We start from the raw sequence: 23,900 nt of genomic DNA, 5'->3' as shown, positions 1-23,900 counted from the left end.
CCCCTATGGATCCCCATGGATACTAGTAGGCTGGTAAATGAGGAAAAATATGTTGTGTAACGATTGAATTGCAAAAGGCGTGATAAGTATTATGTTATATAGTTTATATGATTTCATGATGATGATAATGTTATTGCTTTCGTATATTGTTTTATGAATTTCACCGAGATAAGTGGATAGTAAATGATTTTATTATTGATAAAAGAATTTGTTGTAAATTATGCTCCATTGGTCTTTTTGTGTTTTCTACCCACCTTTACCTCCGTGACGGTGAGATAGTGTGATGTCTTTACTGGGCTGGTGTAACTCATTCCTTATTTAATCATTTCAGATCAGGAAGACATTGTTCCCGAGCCTGTTCCGCAGGAAGACGGCGAAGGGGACGCCTGAAGACTCCGTAGTTATATTTATAGCTTTTATTTCCGAGTTTCTCTTTTAGTTAGTTTGTTCTTTTATACTTTGAGCACGTTTTTGGTTTTAATGTAAGGGATGTTAATCAAAATTTTTATTACGCTTCCGCATTTGACCTTTTTAAATACACATATTTCATTTTAAAATTCCAGGGCCGTTACAGTTGGTATCAGAGCCGCGTTTCCTCAGACCCATCCCTTACATAATAGTGCCTTAGAGAAATACTCACCGATAGATCGTTACTTAAACATTTCTTGTGAATGCAGGCACACGAAAATGAGGAGAGGAAGACCCCCACTAAACCGAGCGGCCCAAGATAATTCGCTTCGGGAGGATTTAGACAGACTATTTGAGATGGTGGAAGCTCTCGTAGCTGCCCAGCAAAGGCGAGAGGAGAGAAGGGAGTTACCCGGACCTCCTCCGCTATCGCAGGTTGAGCCCCTGCTACAGCAGGCTGATCCTGAGCCACCCCGGCAGGAGCCTGCTCCTCCACAGTACCACCCGGCACCACAGTCGCGGTATGACCCGGCACCACAGCCACGGTACCACCAGGCACCACCACAGCACATTCCAGTACCCCCACCACATCAGCATGTGCCACCACAGGGCCCCCCAGTTCACCCTCAGCCAGCCCCAGTCCCTCTACCCCGGGATCCCGCTCATTCCTTGATCGACCCCGGCTTCATAGAGAGGTACAGAAGACTGAACCCTTCTACTTTTGCAGGGGGATCCTCTTTTGAAGAGGCCCAATACTGGCTGACAGAGACTGAGAGAGCTTTCGAGACCTTGGGAGTAGTTCCTGAGCAGAGGGCTGCCATTGCCTCCTACATGCTGGTAGGGGAAGCAGTACGCTGGTGGGAGCTCAAACGGACCACCCTGCCTACACCAGCTACTTGGGAGCAGTTCTTGGCGGCCTTCCACGCGGAGTATCTCCCTAAACACATTCGACACCTGAAGGAAATAGAGTTTGCTCAATTGGTCCAGGGAAACATGACAGTGTCGGAGTATGCCCGTAAGTTCCTGGAGTTGGGCCGATATGCCCCAGAGACATTGATGGATGAGGGCAGAAAGGCCAGGAAATTCCAGTGGGGTCTCCGCCCGGAGATCAGACAGCACTTACTGGTAATGGAGCTCGAGACATATTCAGCAGTCCTAGCAAAGGCGCAGATCATAGAAATGAGCTTCGACACCCACCCTCAGCTAGTGGGGAGTTCCCGACCCTCAGCCCCGCTCCGCAGGCCAGCACCTATCGCGCCTGTCCAACCCAGTAAGAGGCCCAGACTCGCCATCCAGGCCCCTCCTCAAGCTACGAGGGCAGCATGTGGGAAGATCTGCCAGCACTGCGGCAGGGATCACGGGGACCGACCCTGCTACCGCCTCAGCAACACCTGTCGCATATGCGGTAATGCCCAGCACTATGCAAGGGAATGCCCGAGGAACCAGAATCAAAGAAGGCCTCCAATCCAGGGCAGAGTTTACAACCTTACCCAGAAGGATGCCGACGCAGACCCGGACGTGGTACATGGTATGTATACTATATCTGGCCACATTGCTCATGTTTTGTTTGACACTGGTGCATCACATTCTTTTGTTTCACATGTTCTTGCTTCCAAAATTTGTGTATCACCTGATAGACTTGATTCATTGTTACTTGTATCTATCGCTGGAGGGGAGACATTGATAGGAGAGGTTATCTACAGGGCATGTGCCGTGGAGATAGCAGATAGAAAACTGAGGGTAGACCTGATAGGGTTAGACACGGGAGAGTTTGATGTAATCATAGGAATGGATTGGCTAGCGGCGTATCACGCCACCATAGACTACTTTAACAAAAAGGTTGTATTTAATCCTCCCAACGAGGAGCCATTTACAAGTTAATAAAATCATTCAGTACTGATTTTCCCTGATGGCAAGTTTTCTTAATTCCCAGTGCCTTAATCTTGTATTTTCTCTGACTAGGTAAACCCAATAAGGAAGTTTGTATCCAAGAGATTTCAGTAGTCCGAGACTTTTCAGAAGTATTTCCGGATGAATTGCTCGGTCTACCAGTGGACAGAGAGGTCGAGTTCATCATAGACTTACAGCCAGGTACCCAGCTCATCTCGGTTGCTCCTTACCGAATGAGCCGCATTGAGATGGAAGAACTAAGGAAACAGATCACTGAGTTACAAGACAGTGGTTTCATTAGACACAGCGTTTCCCCTTAGGGTGCCGGAGTTACTTTTGCAAGGAAGGAAGATGGAACGTTGAGACTGTGCATTGATTACAGAGGGATAAACAAGGTAACAATTAAGAACAAATATCCTCTTCCCTGGATTGATGACATTTTCGATCAGTTGCAGGGTGCACAGGTCTTTTCTAAAATAGATCTACGATCAGGTTACCATCAGGTAAAGATAAGAACAGAAGACATCCCCAAGACAGCCTTCCGAACCAGGTACGGACACTATGAGTTCCTGGTCATGCCATTCGGGCTAACCAATGCCCCGGCAATCTTTATGGATCTGATGAACAGAGTTTCCAGAGAGTTCTTGGATCAGTTTGTCATCGTGTTCATCGATGATATCTTAGTCTACTCAAAAAGCAGAGAAGAGCATGCTCACCATCTGGCCCAAGTTTTGCAGGTCCTTAGAAACAAGAGGCTATATGCGAAGCTGAATAAGTGTGGATTCTGGCTTGAGCAGACTGCCTTCCTAGGACACATCATATCGAAGGAAGGGGTATCAGTGAATCCTGAAAAGGTTGAAGCGGTACTTGGTTGGGAGAAACTGACATCAGTTAAGGAAATCCGTAGCTTCCTGGGAATGGCAGGTTATTACCGCAGGTTCGTTGAAGGATTCTCCAGTCTAGCAGCTCCTCTAACCCGACTCACCAAGAAGAATGCTAAGTTCGAGTGGAATGAAGACTGCGAAAGAAGTTTTTCAGAATTAAAGAAGCGGCTGACCACTGCACCTGTGCTAGCCTTACCGAGTGGATCGGGAGGATGTACAGTTTATAGTGATGTCTCCTATCTGGGCCTGGGTTGTGTCCTGATGCAGCATGGAAATGTTATAGCATACGGGTCCAAACAGTTAAAGAATCATGAGAAGAACTATCCCACCCATGACTTAGAACTTCCCGCAATCATTCATGCCTTGAAAACCTGTTGCCATTATTTGTACGGAGAAACCTTTCAGATCTATATCGATCACAAGAGTTTGAAACACATATTCACTCAGAAGGATCTCAACATGTGTCAGAGAAGGTGGATAGAACTCCTTAAGGACTATGATTGTGACATCTTATACCATCCGGGCAAGGGCAACGTAGTAGCAGATGCCCTCAGCAGGAAAAGTGCAGGTATCTTAGCCCATTTGATGGTTTCAGAATGCAGACCAATTGGGGCTACACAACAGGTTCGACTTCATGATCTGAAGAGAGTCACATGTTTGGGCCGCCTGACAGTCCAGCCCGAGTTAATTCAGAGGATAAGGGAAGCCCAAACAGTTGACCCCGCCCTGGTAGCTCGCAAGAAGGATGCAGAACAGGAAAGGAGCTCAGAATTTTGAATATCTGCCGATGGACTACTTCGTTTCCAAGACAGGGTGTGTGTCCCAGATGACAGTGAGTTAAAAAGGGACATCATGACAGAGTCCCATGGCTCGAAGTTTGCTATGCATCCAGGAAGTACCAAAATGTACCAAAGCATGCGACCTCGGTTTTGGTGGCATGGGATGAAGAAAGACATAGCCGACTTTGTATCTAAATGTTTGGTATGTTAGCAGGTCAAGGCAGAGCATCAGTGCCCAGGTGGGTTACTTCAGCCTTTACCGATCCCGGAATGGAAGTGAGAACATATCACCATGGACTTCGTATCGGGGCTACCCAAGGCGCGTTTAGGACACGATGCCATATGGATAATCGTTGACCGACTTACCAAGTCTTCCCACTTCCTAGCCATCAGGATGACCGATTCATTGGACAAGTTGGCAAGGATGTATATCCGGGAGATAGTCAGATTGCATGGGGTTCCAGTAACAGTAGTGTCCGACAGGGATCCCAAGTTCACCTCTCGGTTTTGGAGTAGCTTCCAGCAAGCTATGGGAACAAAGCTGTCTCTTAGTACTGCCTTCCACCCCCAGACTGATGGACAATCAGAGAGGACAATTCGTACGCTTGAGGATATGCTCCGAGCTTGTGTCATTGACTCCGGGGGCCATTGGGACGACCATCTACCCTTGATAGAGTTTGCCTACAACAACAGCTACCAAGCAAGTATCGGCATGGCTCCATATGAGGCGCTATATGGGCGCCCGTGTAGTTCACCGATTTGTTGGGAGGAAGTGGGTGATAGAAGATTGTTCGGTCCGGAGTTGGTAGAGGAGACCACGTTCAAGATAGTTAAAATCAAGAAGAACATTCAAACAGCTCAGAGTAGGCAGAAGAGTTATGCAGATATCCGGAGGAGACACCTAGCATTTGAGAAAGGCGACCGCGTGTTTCTTAAGGTCACTCATTTCAAGGGAATTAGTAGGTTCGGCAGGAGGGGAAAATTAAACCCCCGATATATTGGACCATTTGAAATCTTAGACAAGATTGGTACCGCTGCCTACAGACTAGCACTGCCTCCCGAGCTCTTCCGAGTTCACAACGTGTTTCACATATCTATGCTACGTAAGTACAACCCGGACCCTTATCATGTCTTGGCTCATGAACCGCTTCCACTCCAAGAAGACTTATCTTATGAAGAAGTACCGGTCGGTATCACGGACCGAGAGAGCAGAATACTCCGCAACTGGGAAATATCGTTTGTAAAGGTCGTGTGGCAGAACCACACGCCCAGGGAGGCTACTTGAGAACTGGAATCAGAATTTAGAGACCAGTATCCCCATTTGTTCGACCAAGAGTAAGAGGCAAATTTGGGGGACCAAATTTCTTTAAGAGGGGAGAGTTGTAACGCCCACTAATTTTAAAATTTTATTATTATTATTATTAATTTTTATTTTATTTTATTTAGTTTATTTTATAATTTTTGAATTTTAATTGATTTATTTAATTTAATTTAATAAAAATAAAATAATAATAATGATAAAATTGGATAAAAATATTATTTGGATTTAATTAAAATTGATTTTGGAAAAAAGGAGTAAAAATTTAGATTCTGGGGGTATTTTTGAAAAGAAAATTAAAAACTGGGGGTCAAAACGCAATTTAGAAAAATTGCACCCCGTCAGCGCCACGTCAGCAGCGACGTCAGCGGCCCAGTCAGCAGCCCTGGCCAACCAGGACCTGCCGCGTGGCAAGACCATGTCGACCCGGGAACGAGCCACGTGGGCGATCCGCGTGCGCGCGATCGGACGACCCAGTTGCGTCCCCGCGCGCACGGACGGCCCAGATTTAATCAAGTACGAACGACACATATTTAATCAAGATGGACGGCTGTGATTAAAAGGCAAAAGGGTATAAATAAAACCCCCACACCTGACTACAAAAACCCTAGCCGCCTGCCCTCGCCGGAGAAGATGAACCAGACGCCGGAGGAGCCGACCGCCGCCACCCGCTGCCGCACTGGAGAGTTTTCCGACCGCCGATCGAGGTAAATTTCATACCTCTGGCTCGTTTTTCAATACTGAGTTCCCCTGTGGCCAAATCGGAGCCAAAATCCCGGCCAAACGGCCGGAAAACACAGCCGAAACCCAGCGGCGCCGCCGCGCCCCTCCTCAGTTTTTGCCTCCGATGAGGCCCTTCCCGGCCTCCGTTTGATACAATTTTTATATCACCGTGATCACCATTCTTTTCTCTACAGGTTGATCAGAGCCAAATCACCAAAACACGAACCTCGCCGGAGAGCCGCCGCACCCGAGCACAGCCGTCGGTAAGCTTCGATTTTTCATAATTTTTTGGCCCCCCAAGGGCCCTAGGGTTGTTTTATCGCAGGGACCGATGCAAGTGTGGCCGAATTCGGCCGGAAACGGCTGAAAACGACCAATCCGAGGCGAATCGCCGCCGCTTGCAGCGGCGCCGTCGCCGGAGCACAGCGGAGCTGCCGTGCCGGAATTGTGATGTTGGCCGAAAGGGGCCCTGGTTCTAATTTGGCATTTTTTTGGGACACGTGCAGGTACCAGTAGTGCGTTTCAGTTTCCCGAGAAAAATTCAAGGAAAATTAGGGACATCCAGTAGGCGCACTGTAGAGCCGTATTCAGACCCCGAAATAAGTAAGAACCCCTCACCCTATTTCCTATCACGGTATTAAAGTTCAATAAATGATAAAACGGTATTTTATGAATCAACAGATGTGTGAAATTGTTTAAGGTCGCTAATGGAGCCCGAGTCTGGTGTGTTTGTCGGTTAGCTGTTGTTTGACCTATTTTACAGTTTTAAATGCAGTATGAGGTCTGATGTTTTCATTTCATAGTTTCGTGTGCATATATTACTGTTTTATTGATTATGGGTTGAATGACTGAAAATCCGATGTTGTATGTTTTCTTGTTTGGCACATAAATTACTGGTTTGCTTGTTTGTGTGTGAATTGATGATGCTGACTGAGGAAAAGGGGAATGAAATGTTATGTAAATTGATAATTGTATAATGTGGTCAGCCTGACTAGATATCTTAGGAGATGGTGGACGGACCAGGTCCGTAAGGAACCCTACCGGGATTGTGGTCTCTCATACCAGACGGGGTATGGAGACCTTATGTGTTTTGGCGCCCATACCGGACGGGGTATGGGGACGGCCCTGGAATCTGATTACAAGTGTTAAGGGTTCACGGGTAGCAGGACCCCCATGGATCCCCATGGATACTAGTAGGCTGGTAAATGAGGAAAAATATGTTGTGTAACGATTGAATTGCAAAAGGCGTGATAAATATTATGTTATACAGTTCATATGATTTCATGATGATGATGATGTTATTGCTTTCGTATATTGTTTTATGAATTTCACCGAGATAAGTGAATAGTAAAGGATTTTATTATTGATAAAAGAATTTGTTGTAAATTATGTCTTTTTGTGTTTTCTACACACCTTTACCTCCGTGACAGTGAGATAGTGTGATGTCTTTACTGAGCTGGTGTAGCTTATTCCTTATTTAATCATTTCAGATCAGGAAGACATTGTTCCCGAGCCCATTCCGCAGGAAGACGGCGAAAGGGACGCCTGAAGATTCCTTAGTTATATTTATAGTTTTTATTTTCGAGTTTCTCTTTTAGTTAGTTTGTTCTTTTATACTTTGAGTACGTTTTTAGTTTTAGTGTAAGAGATGTTAATCAAAATTTTTATTACGCTTCCGCATTTGACCTTTTTAAATACACATATTTCATTTTAAAATTCCGGGACCGTTACAAAATATATGCAGAATTAAATTTAGTTATGTATTTAATGTATTACAGAATTAAATAACAGCAATTATGTAAATAAAAAAATTACATAAGCATTCAATTTAAATTAGACATAATAATTAATTTTGAATTAAAATACTATTTTTCTCAACTTACATGAACCATATTATTGTAATTTCAATACTATTTTTTTAGACAAAAAGTTAGTCAATTCTTTTATTGTAGTATTATATTATGTGAACTTCATACTCATAGTAAAGATAATCAAATTTAAGTAATTGGATGACAATAATTTTGTTAAGGAAATTTCTGTGTGTAAACACAAGATTCAAAGGATCAAATAAGATTTAAAACTGCAAAAAAAATATGGATCAAATAAGATTTTAATGGCCACAATAATTTTTTCTCATAATCTACTTTCATAAATTTGAACTGCACCCAGAAAGGAAAAAGAAAAAAAAAAAAAGGACTTTGAATTTCAAAAGGAAAGACTGAAAAGCTCAATGCACATTTCCTTTCAGCTGTGTGTTAAGAGGTGCAAGTTTTATGAGTGAGCTTAAACTCCATAATGATATGACTCCCTAACTCAGATTACTGAATATATTGAAGCAAGACTTGAGATAAACTATCCAGAGCTGCCATACCCGAGGTATCGGTCCACAAGCATCGCTACAGAGTTGGCAAGATTGTCAGCTGCTTCCTGTGTTGATGCCTCAGCATACACCCGTATAACATCTTCCGTTCCTGACGGGCGTATGAAAGATCGACCTCGGGGATATTTTGCTAAATTTTCAACACAAATGAAATCACAATTAGATCTGTACGGCAGACATTACTTTTTTCATAGGGAGATCACAGTTAGATCTATACAGCAAGCATTACTTCTTTCATAGGGAGAAATACTTAAAAGTTGATTTTTGGTGAATAAAAAGCTTTGGCAGTGTTCTGAAACACCTTAGAATGACTAAAAATCATATAGTTTCTGATTTATAATAAAGAGAGCTTCAACACAAATGCTTACAGAAGATTACTAAACTTTAAAATAGAAGACCTCCAAACTTAATAATCAAATCAATAATTCAATATTTATTTAATAATCATATTAACAGCTTATCAAATAACTAAGTTAAGGTACTCTATTTATATGTATTAGATTACAATATTCTTTTAATGTATAATAATTAAATAAAATCTTAAATAAATAGTAAATAATAAACTTATAACATCAATAAATCTATAGATATAGTTCCTAACTGAACTAAATACTAATAGTACATAAACTAAAAACTACATCTAACTACGGAAATATATTTACTTAAGATCTACCTCTCATGCATCATTTTACCCCATTGGTAAAACTCAACCTTGAGTTTATGCAAGAAGTAAAATGATACCAGTGGCAAGGGAGGTGTTGATCACCATTTGTTGGCTGTCCAGATGTTCTGGGTCCGTTTTTTTAGAAATCTTTTCCTAAGTAGAAGAGATCAAAGTGTTAATGCAAGAAGTAAAGGCTCTATTTTAGGAAGGAGGTAGTTAAGTAACTTAGGATAGTGTGATGGATAGATTAGGCAATAGTACCATTAGTATAAAGAGAGTCTGAACATATAAAAAATTTAACAAGAATAAAAAATGGAGATCTCAAAACTCAATAATCAAAACAATAACTTGACAATTTGTGTAATAATTATATCAATGGTCCAGCAAATAACAAAGATGGGTTATCTATTTATACGTATTATATTACAATCAAAATAGGCATCCTTAAGTCTTTTTTAGAAATTCTACGAAATATGAAAATAAACTAATCAACTAAAATTTCCTGTAATAGAGAATAACTAAACAAAATCCTATATAGATATGAGATAATAAAATTATACTACTAATTAGCCTATAATATTAGTTCTTAAACGAGTTATATACTTTAATAAACATAAACATTAATTTACATATATATATTTTTTTCATGATCGAAATATGTTTATTTTATAATTTTCCTATTCTCCATCATTTGGATATAGAATAAAGAGAATTTGAAAACATATTCATATAATAATCATATGAACAGTCTACCAAATAACTAAGACAGTGTCCTATTTATAGGTACTAAGTTATAATAAAGCAGGAATTGTTAAGTCTATATTGGAATTATACTAAATCGGAAGATAAGCTAATTAATTATATCCTACAATAGAGGATTACTAAATTAAATTCTAATTGAATAGGAAAATAATAAACTTATACTACAAATAAGCCTATGAATAAGCTAAATAGTTTATAGTACATAAGTAACTATCATTACGTCAAATATATCATCTTATTATCAAAATTTGCCATATTAGAATCTTCCCATTCTACATCAGCTTTCAATTGGAGAAAATAAATATTCCCTTGACTTGCTTTTTATTTTTAGAGCTTTAAGTAAAATTAAAGCTAACTTAGCCAAAATAACTTATTAAAATATCTTCAATAAAAGTAACATATTATTTTTGGATAACTTTTAAATAAAAGAGCAACTAGTTGTTTTTCTTCGTTATTTTACCAAATTTTCTTGCTTAAAATTGTTATTTTACCATACATTTCGGAAATATTAGACTTTTAAAACCAAATAAAAAAAAAAGAAATCATATATCCAAGCACCTTTCTGACACTAGACATAGATTTAGTTATAACTAAAAGCCTTAAGACTAAAAAACTAGAAATTTATTAAATTTAGTTATAAGCAAAAGCTTTAAGACTTAAAAGCAGAAATAAATAAACAAATATATAGATAGATAGATAGATACATATATAAACACGGTCTAGTACTTGATTTATAATGCCATCCATCTATTTATTCACTATTTACTTTTAATTATTGCTTTATATTACTGATCAAATTTATGTATATAATCAAGATTCAACAACTTTTCAGTGTATGCTGATCATAGGATGCTCTAAGGCAACATTACCAAGGAGTACAACTAGAAAAAGTATCAACAAGAACAAATATATAAAATTAGGAAAGGATAATATACTATACCCGTTTCAGCAATAATAGCATCTTGAATTTCCAGGGGCCTAACAACCACAGTCTCTGCATTCTCTGTAACAACAGCTGTTCTGTCTACAACTTTAACCTGAAAATCAAAGGAAAGCCACCTAAGCTTGATTTCTGAACTGGAAGGGAAAAAGTTAGGGTAAATATGAGCTTGACAATACTCGATGAAAAGGAGATCTATTAACACAGTAAAGTCGAAAGGATAGGTCGCTGGATTTAAAAGCAGATATACTGCAATAAATGACTGCTAAGTGTAAGAGTCCTTTTCCAATATGTATCTTTTTGCACATAGGTGATTTCCTGTTTATTAGCAATACCTTTTTCGTGACCTAGGGATTTCTATAATATCAGTGTGTGTTTGCTCCAAGATGTAATAGCCACAGTAATTTCATGAATATATTATTCAAAGAAAGTATTTTATCAATCTAATATCTGTCGAAGCTTAGTTTAAAAAAGTGAAGTTGTTGTTTCAAAATACAGTACTCCCTTTGATGTCTACAATAGAAAAAAATTTATAGTAAGGTGTCTATAATAAAAACATGATTAGAATATAACTTAACCAACTTACACAAACTAAAAGCTTAACAGAAGTGGCTGTGATAGAGGACAAAGAGTTTAACCTGAACAAAAATATCCTACAATGTGGAGAAATAAAGGAACTCCGGGAAATGAAGTAAAAGAACAGGCTGAACAGAGAAATAAGGGGAAAGGGTAAAGGGAAGAAAAGGGGAACTCATACAAACAAGAACTATAGGATAAAACACCAGAGATAACAGGGATCCCAAACACAAGAAATTCTTAACTTACCACTTGTAGTCTCTCTTAGTATAGTTAACAACGTTTATAAGGCACTAACTACAACCACTTAAAAAACATCTCAATCATAAAGCAGCCCTAAAAAATTTCTACATCCTAATCATCCTTAAAATCCACTTACACAAGCAAAATAAATTGAATCAATAATAATAATCACAACAATAGTAATAATAATAATAATAATAATTATTATTAGTATTATTATTACTACTACTACTTTTTAAATGCTAAAATTATTTTTAGTAAGGATCTTCTTCTTTTGCATTCCAAACCTCAAGTGATAAAACACTACTATTAACATGATAGAGGTTCAGATGATTTTATTCATGGTTCTAGTTTGTGGAAGAAAATCAGCACCGAGAGCAAGAATTTTTATGACCGTTTATGCTGACAGCTAGGTAATGGGGCTGAAATTAAATTGGTGTGGGTGGTGCATTCAGGTTAGAAGAAACTTAAAGGAGGAAGAAGAGGTAGAATTCTGTAATCTGCTTCGGTGGTTTGCTGTTTTTAAGGTGGGTAATGAGAAAGACAAAAGAACCTGGAAATCGAACAAAAAAAAAGGTTTTTCGGTGAAGTCCTACTATAACTTTATTGTCAAAAATAGTGAGGAGAATGCCAAGACAGCACCATTTAAGCAAATTTGGAGGTCTAAAGCACCGCCTTGAATGACTTTTTTCATTTGGGAAGCTGTTAAAGAAAAAATCTTGACCATTGATACGTTGAGAAAGAGAGGTATGATGATAACCAACAGGTGTTAGATGTGCGAGGCTGAAGAAGAATCATGCAATTACTTGTTACTTCATTGTCCTATGGTTGGAAGAATTTGGGAGTACATGTATGGGATTATGGGAATAATGTGGGCCATAGTGGGTAGTGTTAGCAAGGAGTTGTGGGCGTGAGCTGGTTTATGTAAAAAGATAAAAAGATTTATTCCTTATCTCGCTTTCTATTATGTGGGTTGTTTGGAGGGAGAGGAATGCTAGGGTTTTTGAGGGTATTGAAACAGACATTGTAAATATTAACAATAGATGGTTTCATACTTTTGATTCTATTTTGATTGGTCATGACATAATAGATTAAGAAGATATTGGGGTTGTTATGGACCACCTGATTGACTTGTAATTTTGTATTTTCAAGTGGTATCCTCTTGGTACCTTTATGTATAATAATACTCTCTCTTTTATTTAAAAAATAATTAATTCATATGTTTAATCGATAACATATATAGAGACTATGGTAAGTAGCCTCGCATTATTTACAATCAGTACCTTGATCATTTATGCTAAGCAATCCAAATTGCCTAATCTAATTCAAAACTTGGTCTTTGTCCATCTAAACTTACTAATAGAATTCAAAGATAAGGACTTACCCATAGAAGTCTTTTGCTTCTGGTCGTGGATCAACCAGTTAAGGGTATCTGTTTTAGCCATAACATTATCACCCTCCATCCTTGAATTAGTGCTTGTCCTCAAACAATGAAGCTGGTGCCATGATCTTACAAGAAGCTTCAATTGCAGAGAGACCCTCTTAATGGACCAGGAATTCTAGTAACCACATGCAGGCAAGAATCCAAGATGGCCAACAAGAATCCAAGAAGGTATCCCATTTAGTAGATAGGCGGTTGTTGAGACTGCCTCATCCCAGAAAAATTTAGGAATATGTGTGGTGACCATAAGTACCGAGCAAACTTTGAAAGGTGGTTATTCTTCCTTTCTACAATCCTATTTTGTTACAGTGTGTTAAAACGTGATGATACAAGACAAAAAGTGTTTGAAGATAAAAATTACGAAAATTTTATTAAGAACAATACTTGGAGATCTTGGATCTCTTTAATCAAAGCAATAGTCATAAATAGTTTACTTAATAACTAAACTAGGGTACTCTATTTATAGGTACAAATTAAAATGAAAATAAGAATTCTTAACTCTATCTAGGAATCTTATAAAATGAAAAAAAGGCCAAAATACCTTATCTCACCCTCAACATTTGGATAATCTTCAAATTGCTCCCTGATTAAGCAATAGTCATAAATAGTTTACTTAATAACTAAACTAGGGTACTCTATTTATAGGTACAAATTAAAATGAAATTAAGAATTCTTAACTTTATCTAGGAATCTTATAAAATAAAAAAAAGGCCAAAATACCTTATCTCACCCTCAACATTTGGATAATCTTCAAATTGCTCCCTGAATTTTGTTTTTGGATTAAATCAACTCAATTTTTAAAATGTGGAAACCAACCCATCACTGTTAGAAAAACACTGTAATATATTACTACATGAGGATGATATCGTCATTTGCTTCGATCTATGTGAATGCCATACAGATGACACGTGACATCTACGTAGACCTATATAAAAAGGAATTCTGGCTACGTTCCGGATTCTAGTGAATTGCTCCTCCGCAAGAATGTCATCTTCATCGTCCTCTTCACTTTCCCACTCCTCTTCTTGTTGTTGGGTTCTTTGGAAATCGACCATGGCGATCTATTGGGGATGGTCTTGTGAGCTGCCATGAGATGGGACTTTGTCTTCATGGAGAGAAGGGCCATAAGAGACGCATTGGGCAGCATTGTTGGCAGAGGAGTGAAATAGAATGGCGGATTTTGGCAGTGAAGAGGGTTTGGGGATGAAGTAAATTGGAGATGAGAAGATGGCAGATTATTTCTTTTTTCTTTTCGATTGTTCTCTCAATTCTCTTTGATCCAGATGCTGAAGTAATTGCTTTCGCCCAACTCACTATTGGTTACGAATAGATTCGTGTGTGAGATTTGCAATAAAGGTTTCCAACGTGACCAGAACCTACAACTTCAACGGAGGGGCCACAACCTGCCATGGAAGCTGAAGCAGCAAACTAGCAAGGAGGTGCACAAGTGTAAACTATGTGTGCCCAAAGTCCACGTGCGTGCACCACAATCCCTCGAGACTTTGGGCAAGCTCACCGGTATCAAGAAGCACTTCTACAAAAACCACAAGAAGAAATGGAAGTGCAAGAGGTGCTCGGATAAGTCCACTGTAAATTGGAAAGCATGCATGAAGACATGCGGCACAAGAGTGCAAATGCAGTTGTGGAATCATTTTCTCTAGGTTTTAATTCATTCCTTCCCCATCTTTCCCTACTTTTATTATGCTTTTGGGTTTTGGCACTTGTTTATTGATGGCATTTCTAGGTAATGGCTTTCTCATTTTGGCTGATGAAGGAAGCATACTTTTACAACGTATAGAGTATTTTTATATGGGTCCATGGGAATGCCACGTGTCATCTATGTAGTGTCCAAGTGGATTAAAAAATGATGTCATTGTCTGCGTATGCTGATATTCGACGGTGTTAACTTTCCCTAACGGTGAGGGACAATTTGCATATTTTTAAACGCTGAGAGTTTATTTAAACAAAAAAAAAAGTTCACGGTGCAATTCGATCATTTTCCAGAAGTTGAGGGTAAAATTAAATACTTTGGTCAATAAGAAAATAAGCTAATTAAGTAGAATAATCTATATTAAAAAACAACTAAATAAAGATACTAATAAATAAGAAATAGTAAATTTATTCTATATAGATACTAATTCCTAGACAACTAAATATCTTAATAATATATAAATATTAAAATTGCATCAATATATAACTAAATAGGAATATGCTCATTTTACTATTTTGTATAATTCTGCCCCACAAAGTGAAAACTCGAACTCGAGTTTTGAAATGCCGAAGTAGAAAAATATTTAAATTGGAACTTGTCTGCTAAGTAATTGAAGCTTGCACTAACTTGAAATTGACAAGACAAAAATGAATGCTTTCAGAGTCAAGAATTCTGACAACATAGTAAACCAATTAGGAATAAGAAAACCTATGAAAGGACGAACAATTAAACTTTCCTCATTGCTAATATGAACCAAAAGAATGTGTAGTAGTATCTTAGGTGAGATCTCTTTCTTCTTAAAACCAACGAGAATAATATCATTTTCAATCTTAACAACACCATTGCTTATAAATCAAAAGATCCATTGCAAGGAAACTCAACTTGATCAATAGCAATAACAACCTCATCCATGATATCTTCTACTATCTCAATTTCCTCATTTTGTGTGGATACCTTTGATATCATTAGTTACTTCTTGATTATTTGGTAGCTGAACTTCCATAAGATTTTGCTCAGACACCAAATTGTTCACTCTTTCATCTCTTTTTGTTCTTCATGTTCTGTTGAAGTTTGAAATATATTAGGTTTTTGTGTAGCCAAAGGTTCAAGGCTTTCTCTATGCTTTTTCATCTTTATTTTACACATATCAATCTTATCACTTAAATTCTCGAAAGTTATTTTGAAATTCTCAAAAGCAACTTTATAAAGGATGAGAATTATCATGCTGTCCCTATGATTTCTTTTCTCTTGCAAATGGAGCATTTATCTTTACTATTTTAAGCATTGAAAAATAATATCAAATTTCCATTCAATAATATCTATCATACAAGTAATATCTTTTGAGAGAATTTTGAGCCCAAATAGTTTCTTCATAAAATTCATAAGTTACAAAAGCTTACAACTTTGCATAATGCTGATTGATTTTAATTTTTTAAATGTATTAATATTGATAAAAAATTTCATATAAAGCAAAATAGTAAATCATCATTTGTAACTGAACCATATACTCAATAGAAGGTAACTAAAAGAACCCTACTCTAATACCAAACACACTTTGTCCAATATCAACTCGCAAAAGAAAATAAAGAACAAAAATTTGAGCTAAGTAACCTCAAAAAGTGAAAGAGCACATCCAAAAACCTCAAGAATCATTTTGAAAATACTGAAGATAGGTCTAAGGTGGCTAAAATAGACAAGGTGAACTGAATTGGGTCAAAATAATTTCAATTGGTCAATAGAGCTTTAGAAAATCGAAGGCCAAGCACATTGGTTGGCGAGTTGGTGTTATGCGCCGGCTGTCACGAGCCTCCATCGACGGCCTTCTGGTTGAGGGTTCATCTAAGGGAGATGGCATTGGATATGGTATCGCTGTTACTTCTGATGGCCGGGACAACAGAGTTCTTGAGTTTGCAGCAGCAGTCTGATGAGTTTGGCAACTGAGGACTCCGGCAAGCTTTCGCTACATGGCTTTGAAGCTTCACCAATGGGGTCTTTTGAGGCTGCTGGCAGTGGCTGGCCAGCAAAGCTGACTTTTTTTTCTGGTCTTAGGCTCTTTCCTTCCCTGTTTTATGAAGAAGAAGGAGAGACAGGGTATATATGCAAGAAGCAGAGGTTTTGTTTCGGGAAGTGAATTGTGGGCACTTAGGAAAACATTATGAATCGAATTTAGACTCTCATAGAAACTAACAAAGAGAGTTTGAAGACAAAACTTAGAGAAATTTCTCAGAATTCTTGCTCATGATTCGGACTAGTAAGACAAGTATTTTCGAGTCTTAGAGGGAAAAGGAGAGAGATAAGAGATCGAGAGAGAATAGAAGCAGAAAGAGAGCAGAGAATCAGAGATCAAGAGAGACAAAGAGAGAAACAGAAATTTGTGTTAATTTCTTTGATGCCTTCATTCACAGAATCCTTGCCTATTTGTAGGCTACATGTAGCGGGGACAATGAACGGGAAAAGGGAAGTAAGAGCCTCCAAGCGCACTTAGAGGCTGCAATGGCCAAATGGTCAGTGAGTAGGGGCCATTGTCGATGATTTTTCTGTTTCACCGTTGCAATCCTAACCCTAATGACATGATCCTAGATGGCTCAAATTCAGTTCCAATGATGCAATCCTGCATCAAGGACGAATCCTGCGGAAATCAGGATTCTTGCAGGATAATTACCCGCGAGTCTACAGCCACACTGGAAGAAGAGCATGCAGTGCGCACAACGTGCAAGCACAAGCGCAAAGAGGCCGCGCACACACGACGCATAGCATGCGGATGCAGACCCACGCACGTGTTGCACAAGCGGAAAAAGGAGAATCCAGCAAAGACAAGCTGCAAAAGCCAGCAGATTTTCACGCATATGCAGGCATGCACATGCGCGAGAAGGAACACCCGCACATTTGGGATCGTTTTTCATATGAAGAAGCACACGGGGCATGCGGAGAGGCTGAAGCTGCACGCAACAAAGAGGCGCGCTTGTGCGGCAAGAAGCCGCCGCACGCACGCAGGAGGTCGCACACGCCCAGCCATGCGAAGGGGAGCACTTGTGCAGACTGTTCCAGTCGCACGGACACATCAGCCCCGTGCGCGCACTCTGAAGCTTCTTGCACGCGTCAGATGCACGCAAACAGCCTGCCCGGGCACCTAACTCACGCGGACAGCTTATTTTGAGTCCAGCTTGGACTCCTTTCTCCCTTTTTCCTAATTTTCCTATGATTCCAAGTTGCAGGGACTTCTACAAATTTTCCCATATGATTAAAGTGCCAAATTGAAGGTGAAATTCTACTCAAATTGAAAGTCCAAAGAAGAAAAAGCCATATGGAGATTTGGATAAGGAGAGAAGAATTTACTTAAGTATTTATCTTAATTATTTTGATTATTTTATTAAGTTTAGATAAAACATAATTATTTTATTATTTTTATTTAAGTGTTTAGTTAAATTATGCTTGAATGTTCAAGTAAGAATATGTAATCTTATTTCTATTCGTATTAGATGAGTGAAGTCTATATAAAGGCTTCAATTCTTAGGTTATAATCATAACTATCAATTTTTCATATCAATAAAATTTTAACCTTTTGCGTCCAAATTAGCTTTACTAATTTGAGTAAGTGTTCTTCAAGCATCTTCAAGTTCGAGAGTTTCAAATTGCTTTATTGAGTCAAAAAATCTTGAATTGACTTATTGGGTAAGCCGTGACATCTTTTCTATTCCTTTAAATTTTTTCAATTACCTTATTTTGCAATCAATCTGTTGGTTATGATTCAAGTAAGGAGGGTTAATTAACTGGTTAAGTTTTCTGATTGTAATGTTGTGTGAAGTTCAAGGAATCAAAACAATCTTTCCATGTCCCTCCTACATCATCTAATTTGTTACAATAGGAGAAGTCCCTTTTGCACACGTGAGTACATTTCCCTTTTTATCCTTTTTTTTGTAGTATACTATTGTTGGCTTCTTGAGAAGATTTTATTAAGAATAAAACTTGGAGATCTCAAATCTCAATAATTAAAATAATATCTCAATATTTAAATAATAAATTATGAAAAGTCTACCTAATAACAAAGCCAGGGTATTCCATTTATAGGTATCAAATTAAAGTAAACTAGAAATTTCTCAAACTATCTAGAAATCCTCATAAATAGGAAAACAAGCTAATTAAGTAGAATAAACTATATTAGAAGATAACTAAATAAGATACTAACTAAATAGGAAATGATAAACTTATTCCAAATTGATTCTAATTTCTAAATAACTTAAATATCTTAACATTACAATAACGTTACGATTATATAAATATATAACTAAATAGGAATATACCCACTTTAGTCTCTTACTATTCTACATCACATGAACTCTGATGGGCAATCTCTTGACTCTCATGATAATCGCTTAGAATTGTCTCAAATATTCTTTTGCATAATCGGCTTACAACATTTTGTATTTATTATGAAATTGAGTTTGAATTATAGTATTTAATTTTTTAAAAATTTGGCCCACTTCCGATTTCTCTCTTATAAGGAACAACTAGGTGATTCATAGTGCGATTATCTATAAATCATATAAATCAACTAGTGTCAGTAACATTCTTTATTGTACATGGGCCCAAACACCACTATACATCTTGGAAATGGATAAGATACCTTGTAAGGTAAAAAATGATAGGAATTACAAATACTTTAAAAAAATTGACGCACCTCACATTGAAAAAGTTTTAGATTTTTATTCTTGAACAAAAGTGAAAGCATTTTTTGAAGGTAAGAAAAATTAGGATGATCTACACGATAGTGCCACAATATTGCATTACAGGTTTGTCTTCTAAGAAGTTCACTAACTTTAAGGAGAAAAATCCTAAGTATACCTCCACAAATTAAATCCTGAAATTCACATAAATCTGAGGTAAATTTAGCAAAACAGTTATAATCTTGAGTTAGCTTGCTAACTGAGGAAAGATTACAGTCCAAGTTAGGAACATAACGTATTAAATTTATGGTTAATTCTTTTAAGATCATGCTAAAACCTATTCAAGCCACTTTAGATAGGGACCCATCGACTATTTTCACAGTAAGGCCTTCTTGGCATGCATTGTGATTATGGAAAAGTTTGCATCACCCGTCATATAATCCGAAGCTCCCGAGTTCACAACCCATGGAGCTGTTTTTCCAAAATTTACGGTGAGAGCAACTGAAATAATTTTCTTTTTCTGCTAAAGGTGCTATTCTTATGCTGTTATGGGTAAAATAGTCAATCTGCTCAAAAAGTGGGTAGAGGTTGCGAATTTGTCCAAACAGATCATAAAAAATGTGAGAACAAGGTAGAAAAACTTAGGAAATTGTCTAAACCCATCAAGAACCAGTCTATATATGGGTGAACTGGTTAAAAAAGACTTTCTGTGTGAGATGGAGTAACATGACAATCCTCATCACAGTTCACGCACACGTGAGATTCAATCACTGGCTTCTATTGACTTTCGAACATTGGGACTCCAACTAGAGCTTCATCCAACAATGATGGGTTCTGAATCAGATGTCAGATGTTGCTGAAGAGTACAAAGAAGGGTGGCTCCAACAAGGCAGTGGGGATTCAAGGGTTTGCCAACCAGTGCAGCTAATTATGGTGCTATTTCAAATTACAATATGGTAGGGCAATCTGTCGAAAGCCTCTGGCACAAATGGTGGTGGCGGTAAAGTCCACCTCCCAGTGACGGTTGATGATCTGGCTAAAGCCAAAAGTCTTATTTATCATTCCTCTCTCCTGAGACTCTAAGTTTTCTAGTTTTGTAGCTTTGGCTGATCTAAATTTTGTTCAGATTTTATAAATTTGATACCAAAGTAAGGAATTTTAGTTCTAATTTGAAAACAATTATGCAGAAGAAAATAGTTGAGTAAGATAGAAAAATTCATGAAAATAAAAGATAAATGCAATTACAAAATTGTCAAAACCACAATAACAAGGTTGTTGGGCACTCAACTCAGTCAGAGAAAATCAATAGTTTTTATTCAAAAGCAGTCCCGTCACAAAATAAAGAATCAACAATGTATTATATAATGTGATAAAAATCCCTAAAATAAGAAAATAGTAACAAATAACATTTTTGCCAAATAAGAAGCACAATTCTCAAACCAGTAACGAGCTAATTTTAATACTCATTCTACAATATTCCTACTCCACCTGACATATCAGTAATTTGAAATGCGATTGAAGACTTTTCAAAATGATGTTAACCAAATTATAAGCTGAGTCAAACATCTTAGCTGGCAATTTTTTTTTCAATCTTCTAAACATTACATTATTCTATTGTAAATTTAAGTTGAGTTCATTTGTTATCTGACATTTCAATAGGCACTCCATAAGCATGTCATATGATTTTGGCTAAGTTTGTAACAAATGTAGAATTTGTGTTGGATTCATTTGGAAATTTACACCTTTTGTGACTAGGAGAAACAGAAATTCTATTAGAAGATGATAAAAATTGAGCATATATGAAGTTTGATGGAATTCACAATGTATTGTTCCAATTCTACATGAAATTTCATATGATCTCATTTTAATATTTATAAAGGACTTTCATGTCCTCTAATAGAAAAAGTATGGATTGAGAAATGAATTTCACACAATAACCAAGCTTCAGCTACTTTCTGTATTATAGCAGGTACATGACAAAGAACTGAGGTGTACAAGGGGCCAGTGTAAACTATTCTAACATTGGACATTTTTCATTTGAAGTTTTAACTTAATTTCAGAGAAATTATAGATCAAATAACTATAGAATGACTTTTTTCAACACAATCTTTTTTTATACTTTAGACCAAAAAATAGAAACAAAATTATAAGAAACATTTTGTTTTGGCTTTAATATGTTAAAAAAAGAGGCAAACCATTTACATGGTTTACTTTTTCTCTTAAGGTGGGTTATCTTAAACCTGAAAAATTAGATAACTACATAAATCTACTCTCTATAGTAGATTAACTGAAAAAGAAAGGAGTCAGATCTCTAGTAAAATCCCTAGCTAAATCTATAAAGAGATCATATATTGTAGAAAAAAGGATTACTGGAAAAGATAATCAAACTAAGACTTCTTCACTAAAAGCAATTAAGGAAATGTACCTTAAGCTGCCTACTTGGTAGATCCTCATAAAGTCCAGCCCATTTATGGACTGACCATCCCTTGTATTGCAGAATAGACTCCACTAAAAGCAAACCACTCAAAGCATCTCCAACAGCTTGGTTAATCAACCTACTGACAGCCAATAGTCTCAAAGCTGCTTTCTGCTCTTCTGAACCTGAAACATGTGAATAAGCTAGTGAACATTTCATATACCAAATACCAGTGCTAGAACTGGTAGGGTCCGTATCAAAATTCACCTTCAGATATAGAAGCCAGCTCATTATTTTTGGCCTCTAACCAAGATAAGAAACCATCTGAGAACAGGATGGTACCATGGCCATTGGCCTCAAAATATATACCAATGTCATACTGAGCAGCTTTCTCATGTAAAAATTTCACCCCAGTTGGAGTCAAGACAACTTCTAGACCTGACTGCTTGAGGTAATCCGTGGATGCTCCATTAGCATAAGCTGTCTGCACAACCCCAACACGAGCTTGATAACTGCTATGAGTCTCCGGATCTGCTCCCTTATAAAGTATACTCAGTTGCTCCTTAACAAATATTGCAAATAAAGATAATATCTTGTCCCCATCAACAAGATCAACCTTATTGCTCAAGTCTGAAAGTACAGAGAAATATACGAGACGATCAGCATCCCCGTCCAAACTCGCACACCTGAATAATTAAGATCACCAAACAGTAATTGCCTCCTCTAGAGGATAGATGTCATTTTATAAGAAATGGAATTTAGTAGTAAACAATCAACCTTTCACATTCTCAAGTTGATTTTGATTTAATACTCCTCTACACCTAAAGAGAGAGAGAGAGAGAGAGAGAGAGAGAGAGAGAGAGAGAGAGAATTCTTGCTCAAAACTCAGGTTATTTTTGTCAGGTCTGAGCCAGCATCCAACGAGCAAGTTTGTATCAGATACAATCAGCAAATTTTTTTTTTTTGGAACTAAAGTTACAATCAGTAATAAATAACTCCCATAGTGCTCATTGCTTTACTAAACTCATCAATTGATTACTGCCAGAAAAAATATCAACCTTTTATTGAGATAAAACTTATTAAACATCCTCATAAAACAGGTGTGTTAAGCAAGAAATCCATCAAATCTGTGCATATTGTTTTGATAACCTGCATTTTGAAATAAAGCCCAAGTTATCATCAACCCCCTCGGATTTGGATCATATGTCAACTAATCAATCAGTTGTTCAAAATGCCAAAAAATTTACTTGATTTTCTTTCTTATCAAAGTATGCCATACTTCCATTGATTTGATTCTTTTGATAGATGTCAGGATTCATATTGAAAACAATTTAATTTAGGAATTAGAAAATCATAAGAGTACAACTTGTGAGTTATTACAGCTTGTGAGTGATCAATACAAAGCTAAAGAGGAACTTGAATTCTTGTGAAAGTTTCTTCTTTTACGACCTATTGTGAGTTACTAATAGTGGCCTGCTATAGATAACCTTGAATCTCATAAAATTAAAGAACAAAAGAAGTTTCTGAATTTTCTGCCCAAAGATTTATTCATATCAGTCCTGGTCTTTTTATCAGGGCAACAACTTCTCCATAACAACTTTCTTGAACAATATTACCATACCCAGGAAATCATATTACAGAGATCTAACTGTCCTTCTAAAAAGCTAGGAGCTTATTGAAAAAATAGATTAACAAAATCAGTTACAGAAATAATAAAACAAAGTGGAAGGTTTGAAAGAATCAAATGGAAGAACTAAATATTCTGAACCTGCAGCCTATTGCCTATATACCAAACCAAACAGCTTTGCCCTGATATATCACTCCCTCCCTCGATATGTGCTTTTCCTCAAGCACAAAACATGGATAATGGAACTCATAGAAGAGAGAGATCCTAAGAAGCTTCAGTAGGCAACAAAGAGAACCCAATGAATGAAGATTTCAGGCTGACCATCATGAATCCATTTGTCTAACACTAGCTATAGAGTGGGCAAGGCTGTCACTTGATGAATAGAAGGAAAACATGGTTCAACAGAAACTCCAACATGAAAAGGTTTAAAAGGTGCGACATAGAAAATGGGAAGCATGTGTCTGGTAGATTTTC

The 23,900-nt window shown here is 37.5% G+C and overlaps 1 protein-coding gene across 4 annotated transcripts in view; it reads right to left on the bottom strand.

Annotated features, from left to right (window-relative positions):
- Positions 1-8,075: 8,075 nt before the first annotated feature.
- Positions 8,076-23,900, bottom strand: part of DRT101 (phosphoglucosamine mutase-like protein) — a 30,446-nt gene continuing 14,621 nt past the window's right edge. For 3 of the 4 annotated variants that reach the window (XM_088220125.1, XM_022044461.2, XM_022044463.2), the window contains 4 exons: positions 22,067-22,485; positions 21,809-21,984; positions 10,749-10,845; positions 8,076-8,512 (listed from right to left, as the gene is read on the bottom strand). In XM_088220125.1, the coding sequence (XP_088076251.1) occupies positions 8,355-8,512; positions 10,749-10,845; positions 21,809-21,984; positions 22,067-22,485 (850 nt within the window). In that variant the 3' untranslated portion in view covers positions 8,076-8,354. Of the gene's footprint in view, positions 8,513-9,055; positions 9,200-10,748; positions 10,846-21,808; positions 21,985-22,066; positions 22,486-23,900 lie in introns of all 4 variants that reach the window. The other variant, XR_015819161.1, reaches the window with a different exon arrangement.

Source organism: Carica papaya, chromosome 1 (assembly GCF_054855325.1).
Source record: "Carica papaya isolate Zhongbai chromosome 1, ASM5485532v1, whole genome shotgun sequence".
NCBI classification, from domain to species: domain Eukaryota; kingdom Viridiplantae; phylum Streptophyta; class Magnoliopsida; order Brassicales; family Caricaceae; genus Carica; species Carica papaya.
The sequence above is the reverse complement of the archived record's forward strand: the minus strand, read 5'-3'. Positions and strand labels throughout refer to the sequence as shown.